Here is a 12,326-nt window from a genome sequence, read left to right as displayed (position 1 = left end):
GACCCAGAGGCGTTCCCAGGCCAGCTGAGAGACATAGTCCCTCTAGTGCAGGGGTGGGCAGATATTTTTTCCATGGGGCCACATGAGAAACAAATATTGTGGAGGGCCGGGCCAAACTAAATTTTGCATAATATTAATTGCATTTCTTTATAAAAAGCAGTAATAGGATTGTTTTGACAAGCTGTTAAGACTGGTAAGAGTTTATGTTATGGCTAAGCAATGAAAAAGTGAGGTTACCTTACGAAAAATGTAATTTAAAAATAACACCTCTAAAATAAAAACCAGCTGCAAATGCAGCTTTAGTTCATGCATAAGGTAAAATTATAAAATATGTTTACAGTTGTCCCTCGCTATAATGCAGTTCACCTTTCTTGACTTCATGGCTTGATTTTTTTTGTGCAGTTTTGCATGCTTTTTACAGCGTATGAACGAGCACTGTGTTCCTCCCTCTGTGTCCTAACTGGCAATAGGACTGTAGACCATTGTCATCAGTCTTCTCCGTGCCGTGTCTCCTGTACAGTACAGAATGCATTCAGCTGCCAAATTTACATCAATGTTTGATGTCTAGCAGTGTGATTCTGAAGTGCTGTATGTTTGCAAGTTTTCTCCCTGACAAAATCCACAATGTCGACAAAACAAAACATTCTGCACCGACAAAGGCACCTGAATCAAGCACCTGAAGGAAGGTAGAAGTTACATGCCTGTAGGACGCCATTACGGAATAAATTAATCTTCGGTTCGTTACATAAAGAAGGATGAAAATAACATAAGGATGACAGCTGCAATAAGTTTTAAGAAGGAGGCAAAAAGGGTTGTAATTGTCCTATCTGAGAAAAGTGTATAAAATGTGTGGTTCTACAGCCTAACATATAATAATAAAGCTGGCTACTTCGTGGATTTTGCCTATTGTGTTTTTTTTGTGTGTTTTTTTTAGAACGTAACCTCCGCGATAAACGAGGGACCACTGTATTTTGTAATTCAAATGATCTTAAACGGGCCGGTCAGAGTCAACCAAATGTGACTTGGGAGCTGTACAGTGCTTAGGTCTGCTCTAGTGTGTCCTGGGTCTTTCCCGGTTCCTCCTCCCGGTGGGATGTGCCCAGAACACATCACAAGGGAGGCATCCAGGAGCCATGCGGAACAGATTATAATACATTGCATACATTACAATACATTTTGCTTAAAAATATGTGATACAAATTTACACAACTTGTACGTGTCCATAATCAGACTGTTTATATTTGTGTCACTGTTTCCACATGAGTCAAATGAATGTGAAAATATCATACTTCTCCCATGTGCACTATTCCACTTCTAAACAAGGTCATGTGTGTGTCCATCATTAGTGACTGTGGCAGACACATATACCACTGGTTTTACACATGTTATATATTACAGTAAACACTGACATTTACATTGCTTTGCTTGTGCCCTCTCCTCCCTCCAGGGCACCCCGGCCAGCTTTGTGCGCTACACCGTGGACCACGATCTCTCTCCGTACAGCGGCAGTATCTTTGATGTGGAGGAGCTAACGGGCAGGATCGTCACCAAAGTCAACCTGAACGAGCAGCCCAGTGTCACCTTCAAGGTCAGTACGAGACAGAGAGACAGAGAAAGTTTTAGTTCATGTTCGAAATATCTAAAAAACTGTAATTATAAAGTAGCATCAACTGTCTATTGTAAGTTACAGTATGTAGGAGAGTGCAGAAGTTTAGAAGTTTTTATTTAAAAGTGCACTGTGTAACTTGTAAGGTCGAGGATCCACTATTTGCTTGTCTCCATGGAGTTTATTTCTTTGCCTGGAATGTTCCACAGTAGGGCATTAAATGTATCTCACTTGTATTGTGTTCAATTACAGGTGCTTTATAGCTCAAAAATACCTTAAAAACACAAATTCTCACCATATTCACGCTTTCTTATCCATAGACCTGACCATTAAATTGTCTCCATTATGATTATTTTCATATTGTGGGATAATGAAGACAAAACAGTAATATCTAAATGGAAACAAGCAGACGCCAGAAAGGCTACACAGCGCGCGTTTAAATAAGTTGTCTAAAGGTTTTATCAGTTACCTTACTTTTAGATTGAATTATCAGAATTGACTTTATTGCTCCACTGGGAAATTTGCTGGAGTTCAAGCAGACGTAAAAGAAATACAATAGAGAATGCAGTCGCAGTGATTAACCCAGTATGTTTAATCTCTTTGTAATTACTTGGCCTATCCATGAAACAAAAACTGGCACAAAGTTCATTCTCTGATAAGGGGAGATAATATTTTCACTATAGTCTAAAAACAGTGCTATTATTTAACTTCAATGATATGACTGATGGTTAAAGAAAAGAAGATGAGTGCTTCAGTGGGTCAATTAAGTATCGGGTTAGGAGGGCATCAGGATCATAGCGGAAAACATCACTTGCATTAAAAAGTCCTTTAATGTAAAAATGTGACTTGGCCGAGTATTGCCTTTTTCAGGGCATAAAAGAATAAAATGATGCTTCACAATAAACCAGCAACCATTCAGGGTCACAAGACATCAGTTAGACAAAGAATAAATAACAAATGTTGCTATAGAAAATACCTAATGTATCTATAGTAAAAAGGTACGTGCTTTATATTAGAATTAGGGGGGGAAAATGCCAGAGCTCCAGATCAGTGCTGTAAATTTAATAGAAATATGATTGATTGTTGTCTGTTGAAAGCTCTTTAAACCTTAAGATTAATATGGCAAGTTTGTAGAATCAATCTCTAAGAAAATAATGATATGGTTCAACAGTTTAATTTTCACTTTTAATTTCTCTCAAAAACAGTAAATCTCCCTTATAGCCCCCATCCTCCAACTGAAATTATAACATAATCAGATTCTGGAACATAAACAAACAAAAAAAATACAAATACAAATCACTTTAAAATGAAGCACAGTTTTCACTCCCCAATCTTGCCAAAACATCCATACAATTTGATGAATTTGGGTGAAGTGTCTTTCCGGTTGTCATAAAAATGGTTTAAAATTAATCGTATAGGATTTGAACCAACATCTTGAGTAAGTTCAAGAGTAAGTACACTACCAGTCAAAAGTTTGGACACATTATCTCATTCAATAGGGGTGTAACGATGTCCAAGTTTCATGATACGATATCGCCACGGAACGATTTTTATTGCAATATCGTGGGAAAGCTCACAATATGGTGGGGAGGCTCATGATTAGGGATGTAACAATATCCAAATTTCTCGGTATGATATTTTCACGATATACATCTCATGGTACGATATTTATTGTGATATTTTGTGGAGGCTAACAAAACTGTGAATATAATATATTTTTTCCTCTTAAAATGCCTTGACAAGACATAATCCAAATAACTAAGACTTAAAAGTGCTTAGAACTGTCATTTCTTTATGTAATCTACACTGAAATTGAGCAAAGGATCATGGTCTATGTAGTTCCCTCTCTCTTTTTTTTTAGCTATTGCTGCACCATAACTCTTCATTTAAGCAAAGAGACTTGTAATTCGATATATTGTGATGTTCCATTGTGAGAACTTTGACGATACAATATCACGATATTTCGGTTATTGTTACATCCCTATCATTCAATGTTCATTTCCTCCGCCAAGGAGGTTATGTTTTTGCCGGCGTTTGTCTGTTTGTTTGTTTGTCTTTTAGCAACATAACTCAAAAAGTTATGGACCGATTTTGATGAAATTTTCAGGATTTGTTGGAAATGTGAAAAGGAAGAACTGATTTAATTTTGGGGGTGATCTGGAAGAAATCCTGGATTCTGGATCACTTTGAAATTTTAGTTAACATTGTGGTAAATGGGGCCAAAAATTTTGTTTCTCAATATCTCGGTTAATTATTGACCAAACCCCATGAAATTTGACTCAGGGATGGACAATGGGATCCTCTTTCATATTCCAAAGGCTGATCCGGATCTGATCCAGAAGACTGATTTTATCGCAGTTTATATAAAAAATGGGGGTAGTCCTTGGCGGAGGTCTGCGCTCTCTGAGTGCTTTTCTAGTTTTACGTATTATTACCACATTTTGCATACATACAGAAGACATCAAATATACAATATGCAAGATGGAAAAGTAAGAAGATAAAAAAGTGAAATAACTCTTTTTTTCTTTTTTCCAAATCTTCAAAGTAACCACATTTTTGCTTTATAAAAAAATACTACATGACCCTATATATCTTGCTTCATATATTTGATGTCTTCTGTATGCATACAAAATATAGAAAATACAAAGAATAGAGTAAAAAAAAAAACATTGAATGAGATGGCGTGTCCAAACTTTTGACTGTTACAGTCTGTGTTGTTTCGCCAAACTTTAGCCCACAACTGCTTACAAAATAGTACTTGTTGGCTCTGACTTCTTTTGTTGCAGTTGTTGAAGTCTCACTTGTCTGACTATTACCAAACAATTACCCAGTGTCACATAATAATTGTGGTCAGCCTCCTTCCAGTCATGCGTGCCCGCTTCTGTGTGCCCGCTGCTTTGTGCCCGCTGCTGAGCCTGCTATAGAAATGCATTGTACTTTTGAGATCCTCTATTCTTTTCCAATTACAAGGTTTATCACGTCATTTTATGCCTTGGACTGAACTATAGAGGACGTAAATTGGAAATACATTACTGAAGTATAGGTTTTGGCACCGTCCTATTCCCATTATCATTGGCTGGAGAGTTGTAGGTTATAACACTGATGGAATATGTTGTATTACTAAACCCAATTTCCAACCATAAAATGTAAATGCAAAATGTAGCAACAAATCGGAATACATAAAAGTTTGGACCAGAGCAGCAATAAATGTAACTGTGCTGACCAAAAACATTGTAAATTTCTATAAGTAAAGGCATTCGCTTCACCATAGCCTGCACCAGTGTTTCCCAAACTTATTTTCTGGGGACCCATATTTTAAAAGTCACAAATCTTCGTGACCCAAGTCAATAGACATTATTCGTGAATCACAAAATAAAGGTAGATTTCACCATTATTGAACATTAATGAGGATATTTTATTGTTGACTGAGTGATCATGTCTCTCTGTACCAGTCATAAAAACGATCCAAAAGTTGCCTATTTGGGCATTGAATGTAGCCCATTTCGTTTTCTTTTCAACATTTAATTGAAGCAGCAATATTGGAACAAAATAGTCAATAAAATAATTCCAAAAAGATTAGAAATTATACAAAACATGTCTTAACATTTCAAAATGCATCAGAACTGTATATTGCAGACCTACATGCAGATCATGACAAGGTGACCCAAAAAATCTCTTGTGACCTACCTGAGGGTCGCAACCCAGTCTTTGGGAAACAAAGGGCTACACCAGACATGCCAAACTCAGGCACGGGGACCAAATTTGGCCCGTGATATAATTATATTTGGCCCGCGAGATCATCAAATATGTAGTAGAGTTGGCTCGCCGGCTACAGATAGGCTATAGAGACATTATTTATTTAAAATGTTATTATTATTTTTATATTATGCTTGTTTTGGATTCAATGTTAAAACTATTATTAAACTATTATTAAACATTTATTTTAAGAAGAAAAGGTTTAACATTATATATCTCAAAAGAAGAGAAAACATGCAGATGTTGTTGAAACTGTTCAATAAATATTTAGTTTGGCCCACGGCTTAGTCCCAGTTTTTTAATTTAGGCTCTCTGTGAATTTGAGTTTGACACCCCTGGGCTACACCATTATTATTTTCTAATCTGTTACAATTTTCCACATCAAATCATACTTGGAGTTGTGTTTTGTTTCATTTTAGGTTTACAGTTCTTCTCACAAACAGAAAAAAAAACAAAAAACACTCTGTTCCGCCTTGTGATATCATGTGGTAATACAGGAAGTGCCCAGCTGTTTTTTTAAACCCCATACACCTTCACTAGAATCATTTGGTTTATTTCTGCACGGGAATTGACAATCTCCACTGAACTAAAAGTAAAATGTAGCTGTTAACTTGAAAACTCCTCCATCACGACATCAAAAGTTGGAACTAGAGCATTTTGACCTTCGGAGATGTAGACAGACTAATAATATCGAACGTGTGATTGAAACAAAACACAACTCCAGGTATGTTTTTGAGGACTTAACAACATTCTAACATGACTTAAAATTCACAAGAGTCAATTATGTATAATATAGGACCTTTAAATACAACAAACAATTTCTGAGATGTGTTACCATTGTACAATCCAAATACAAATTGGATTGGACCACACAATTTACCGATAGTAAATTCTCAACCTACACTAAGGACAGACACTCAGCTTAAGTTTCCATCATAATTACATAGAATCATATACCTACCATTCATCTTCATAAACATATGGTCTATAGGTACAGTTTTGCATTTTAATCAGGTTTTGCTTGTTTCCCCTCCCCTCTCTCTCCTTTTCTCTCTCTCTTTTCTCTCCCTCTCTAGTCTGTGAACGCAGATCAATACTTTCATACCCGGGCTGTGCGAGAAGTGCGGGCGCGTTGCCAGATCTTGCACTGTCACTCTCTCTCTCTTCATTACCATGCCGAACACGGACAGACTTGGCAACCCCTGAAAGCAATACAATACAGTCAATAGTGAGAAATTCTAATGTTATTTTTTTCCTATATTTCAGTTGTATGTGATTGCCTACGATGATGGGGAGCCCGTGAAGACCAATACGACTCTGGTGGAGATAACCGTCCTGCAACCGTCCAGAATTCCAATTTTTACCCAGGAGGAGTACATGTAAGTGGGGTTGACATGCCGTGGAGAAAGCTGTGGCTTTCCATAAACTCACACAGTCACTAAAGGAAATCTGGTGTCTATTGGAATCCACTAGAATAAAGCTGACAGGAGTGGACAAAGATGGTTGAATGTGTTATTTCAACCAGGCTTTAAAGGACCCATATTACACCGTTTTCTGATCTGTGTTAGAATCTTGTTTCCCAATCAAAAACGTACCTCGAGTTGTGTTTTGTTTCATTCTTACATGTTTATCACACAGATCCTGCATATTTAGGCTGAGTTCTTCTCTCAAACAGAAAACTCTCTACTCCACAGAATACCGAAAGTGGACAGTGTACAGGAAGTGTTAAAGTGTGCTTAAGAATACTTCACTGGGCTTGTTTGAATCACTTTGGTGCAGTGGTTGGAGTTCATGCCTCAGAGCAACAAGGACTTGGGTTCAATTAAGATTACTCAAACGTGTGTGAATGAAAGAAAACACAACTCCAGGTACGTTTTTGATGAAGTAACAACTTTATAACATGGCTAAAAGCTCACAATGGTCAGTTTTGCGTAATATAGGACATGAATGAGGTGTGGAGGTTGCAGTGGATGAACCTTGGTGCTTAGACTCTGGCAGGTTGAGATGGCAGCAATGTGACCAGAATGATGACTTAGTTATGGAAGTGTTTAAACAAAGGTGTTGGTTGTGGTGAAGAGGAGAGAACGGACAGGCTGTGGGAGCTGCTGGTTTTACTGCTGCAGAGATGGAGCCTTAGTAACAGTAAATTTGAACATATGGGACGCTACAGTTGTGCGTAGGTATTAACTTAAGGTCCACAAGTGCTTTGAAATTGTTTAAAGGTGTACTATGCAACTTGTGGCAGGTTGGAATTTTCCGTAGTATGGCATTAGACTTTTTCATGGAGATACGTTTAGTAGATTTGTAGATCAATACTGATTTAGATCAATACTGTTGAACATTCAGTGCATGTAATGTTCTAATGTGTATTTGAAACACTCTAAATTGCAGATTTTATGAAACATTTTGATGTAGAAATACTTAACAAAAATAATAATAACCAAAATGAAAAATGTGGATATTCTGAATAATTTTACCCAGGAACTTGTAACCTCTCAGAAATCCACTGTACTGAAGTGCACTGCAGAGTGTCCCAAGTGTGTCTTCCACTTTCTAAAGGTCAAGCACAAAAAACTCCTTCTTGTCAAATACTTGTGATTCTGGAGGAAACAAGAAGCAAGAGGTCAGAGTAAAAGGCTAAAAGATCAACATTTTGAAGAAGTATGTTTCTCTACTTAAGTGGCATATCTGAAGAAAAAAAAAAACATTCTGAGTTATACAATACAGTGGGCCTCGTTCATGAATGTTTTCTTAAAAAACGTTTGTAACTTCCACCTTAAGAAGATGCTGAGAGAACTCTGGTGGATTTACAACATGAGCTTAAGCTTCCAAATGTCTTGTAAAACAAAAAGCTGAGTCACCAACAGCATGTCACTCATTGACATTTAATTTACATGAAAATGAACTTCCGTATTTGGCCAATATGGAATTGACATTAAGGCATGTGAAAACACGAGGGAGAAAGTCAATGAGGAAGTCAGGTGGAGCCAGCATATTGAAAAAAGTGAGCTCTTTCATCGTTAATATGGCGCTAAGAGAGGCCCATATGGAGATCACTGGGGCTGGGACAGACTCAGACTGTCACTGCAGCCTGTACAAAGTCTGTTAGACCCAATAGACCACATGCTCTGTAAAACTCCTCATACATGTTGTTGTTACCACACAATGACATTTTAATGAGAATTAATTTACCATATTTTTTGCACTAGATTATAAGGCACAATATCAATAATGTTGAATTCTTTCCTCTCTTTTCATACTGAAGGCAAACCGGATTATAAGGCGCATTAAGTGAAACAAATCAGTCAGATAAGTCAAACTTTATTCAACTCATTCACAATAACTCTCAACATTGTTCAGTTGTAACACATAAAATACAAAACAATCCACTTACTTTTTCAGTTCATTTCTCTTGCACAAATCCATCAAATTCTTCATTTTCAGTCTCTGAGTTTAACAGTTGGGTGATTTCGGCATCAAGCCCGGATCCCTCTCATCATTATCCAAATCAGTCTTATTGCTGTTACTTAGCTGTTCAGTGATGATTCCGGCCTTTGTGAAAGCTGAGACGACACTTGATACTCATACCTTAGCCCAGGCATTCACAATCCATTGGCAGATTGTGGCGTAACTCGCCCAGCGTTGCCTCCCTGTCTTGGTGAATGTGTATTACTCCGCCAGACTCCTGACTATGGTAGCCATAATGCTCTGACAATCCATCAACCAGTGCGGCTTTGGTTCGAGGTCAATAAGCACAACTACAATTAATACGTAAGATGCACCGGATTATAAGGTGCACTGTCGAATTTTGGGAAAATTTTAACATTTTAAGTGTGCCTTATAGTATGAAAAAATACAGTAAGAAAATATATAACTTACTGTCCATGGACGAATTCGAATTTTTGGTTTATCAGAGTAATAATATTCTAAAACTTCTGAATTGTTGTTCTGATGAGTGACTGTTCTTGCAAAGGTGTGAGCTGCTACAAATAAATGTCAGAATGAACCATTAATTATCTATTATCATTATCATATATTATCTATTTATTCTACCCTCAAGACAACAGCTCAAATTTTATTGTTTTACATAAAAAATAGCTAAAATCTCCTCACTTATAAAACAAAACATTTTCAGTTAAGAAAACATGTTGTGAGTGACAAAAAAGTTCGTAAGAAGGCTTTCAAGTCCAAATTAGTTTGTGAGAACACTTCATGAATGAGGTCAAATGTTTGTTGCATTCAGTGTTGTTTATGTAAATCTTTCATATTAGTGTGGGGTCGACCTGATTTGTAAAGAATTCTGGGTTTTTATGTCTCCACTAATGAGCAAAACTTGCAAATTTCAGATCTGGAGTTGAGAATATAGTGATTTTGATAGCGCTAGGCTTTCTAAATATCTAGTTTAGTCATGATCATTTTAGTTTTTTATGGGTTGTGGATAGTAAGTTTGTTCTTGATATTATTGGGACATATTGTGATATCCTACATTGCCAGTATCTTAGTTGGTAAATCATTCACCCAAATGTCCCAAAGATTCTGTTGTTGTGTCCTTAAGCAAGACACCTATCCGTCAACCTAACCTTCACTTGATGTAAAGATGTCTGGTTACCCGAATGGAAAAACATTAAACAATATCGCCAATGTTGTTACAGAATCGAAGGTCCTGTCCCCACTTTTCTCCATATATTTGTGCAAAATTTGTCTTACCCCAGCATAAGATATCTTGTATTGTTCAATAATCAGGAAGTACATGTTAGTATCCTAGTTGTTGTCTTGACAAAACTCCTCTTTGGTCTCTGAAAGGCGTGAAAAGCACTTATAAACTTGCTGTGAATAATTAGAATGTTGTGAGGAATAATTTTGGATTAAAAAAAAACAAAAATCTGGTACAGCACCTTCAAATGCGTAGTATTAAACTAGACCATATTACCAACATCTGCAAGATATTTCAGAGATAACATTTGGAGTTTATTTTATTCATCCGAAAATAAACTTTTTTTGCAAATAGTAATTGAAATACTCACGAGCTTCAACCGTTTGATTAAAGCAAACGTATTCATGATGGTGCTATTCTAGGTGCTTTGAAATTGTTGTCAGTGAATCGCTCCACAATTTTCATTTCTCATCTCGACTTTGCATGCGTAATACATTGCTATTAATGGATTCTGGAATAGATGGCGTTAAAGTTGTAAACAAACTCAACTTCAATCTTTTTTTTTTATTTGCGGTTTATACAGTGCTTTTTTCACATATGGTACAATATATATGCACATTTTTTTTTTGTTTAGTTTTTTTTTTTTTTTTTTTACATAAAATTCATATCAAATTAAGAATATATGAAAAGAAAAATGCATAATAATAATAATAATAATAATAATACAATGAAGAAACATTAATGAACCAACAACTGAAATAAATAATAAATAAATGCAATAAAATAAAAGGGAGCAACCGGGTTTTTGAAGCTTTCCAATCTGACTGTAGGACTGTGATTTTTATGATGTTTTTCCAAGAAAGACAGAGAAGCTGATGGCATTATAAATTCTGGGTACACCATTTGCTACACTACTCTGGCCTGGGTGGAATATGTGGACCCAGATTCGAAAACCAAGAAATCATGCAAAATAAAAATTATTTATTAAGACTGTAGCCACACAGAATCATGCCCCCTCATTATTTTGTATTTTTTATTTTTTTTCTCCAGGTCCAGAAAGCTTAGTCAGACACTGTGGTGGCTAAGCTTGTTTGGCACGATCAAGTAAAGTGAAGCTAGTTTTAAATGGATTGATTTGCTCGCTCGTGTATCGCCAGCACTAACTGTAAGTGTTGGCACGCCTTATGTGTTTGGATTTGAAATGCTTTTATGCGTTAGACTGGGAATGTAAGCTGTAAATAATGAAAAAATAAAATAACTGCAAACATATCTCTTATCTAAATGACCTGAAATTCAAAACATTGTCAAAATAAACTTATAAGTTTAACAGAAATGTAAATTTGTCTTGGCCCAGTACAGATATATTGTGTAAGCAGCTATTGAAGTCAAAATATATCCTATGTGTGCTATTTGCATCTATTATAAAGCACTTTATAGTCTAATCAGGAAGTCTGTGTTTATCATGCTAGTTATAAAAAAAAAAAAAAAGCAATACCGTATTTTCTGCACTATAAGGCACTCTGGATTATAAGGCGCACTGTCATAGAATGGTCTATTTTCAAACTAAAAACTAAAAGAAACACAACAGTTAGATGGGTCAGTCGGACTTTGTTTGGCGCATTCACAGTGACACTCGGCTTTGTTCAGTTGTGGCGTGTAGGAAGTAGGGCTGGGTATCATTAAGAAGTTGCCGATACAATACATGCCTCGATACATAGACTACGATACGATACACATCTCGATACAGTGCACTTTCAATTTGATGCGATATTTCAAATGGAATTGATAGAGTTCAATAAAAAATAAAGGCTAAATCATGACTGTGACACCAAAAGTCTTTGTTAAATCGCTTCTTGTGCAAAGTTAATATGAAACACACTCATTTTAATCATCAAAACTGTGAAAATGTCAAATGTGTCGCATAGAAGAGTTTCCTTTCTCTAAACAAGCAACAAAACGGTAGCTCTGTAACAAAACACGTTACTAAAATATACAAACAAATACTCTTGGCGATATATCGATACAGCAGCTCACGATATCGATACTGTATCATCACATGAAACGATCTGATATATCGATATTTCAATATTTTTGCACACCCCTAGTAGGGAGGGTGCTGTCTGGGAGCGCTGGATTGTTGGCGTGTTTGCGGTGACTCAGTTGTTCAGTTGTGTCTAGAAATGGCACATTGCACTCACTTTTTCAGTTCATTCCTCCGTTCCGTTCCTCGTCCGCGTGGAGTGATGAGTGTGTCTGTGGGTGTTTTTCGCTGTGCGGTTGCTGTCTGCTCAGTGTGTGTTTGCGTGCACT

At 36.5% G+C, this 12,326-nt stretch overlaps 1 protein-coding gene across 1 annotated transcript in view; it reads left to right on the top strand.

Moving 5' to 3' along the window:
- pcdh15a (protocadherin-related 15a) overlaps positions 1–12,326 on the top strand; it is a 412,089-nt gene that overhangs the window by 266,660 nt on the left and 133,103 nt on the right. The window contains exons 22-23 of the mRNA XM_055162873.1: positions 1,448–1,588; positions 6,629–6,741. Coding sequence (XP_055018848.1) covers positions 1,448–1,588; positions 6,629–6,741 — 254 coding nt within the window. The remainder of the gene's footprint in view (positions 1–1,447; positions 1,589–6,628; positions 6,742–12,326) is intronic.

Source organism: Boleophthalmus pectinirostris, unplaced genomic scaffold (assembly GCF_026225935.1).
Source record: "Boleophthalmus pectinirostris isolate CB_2022bp ecotype Guang Dong unplaced genomic scaffold, ASM2622593v1 HiC_scaffold_5, whole genome shotgun sequence".
Taxonomy (NCBI): domain Eukaryota; kingdom Metazoa; phylum Chordata; class Actinopteri; order Gobiiformes; family Gobiidae; genus Boleophthalmus; species Boleophthalmus pectinirostris.
The sequence above is the reverse complement of the archived record's forward strand: the minus strand, read 5'-3'. Positions and strand labels throughout refer to the sequence as shown.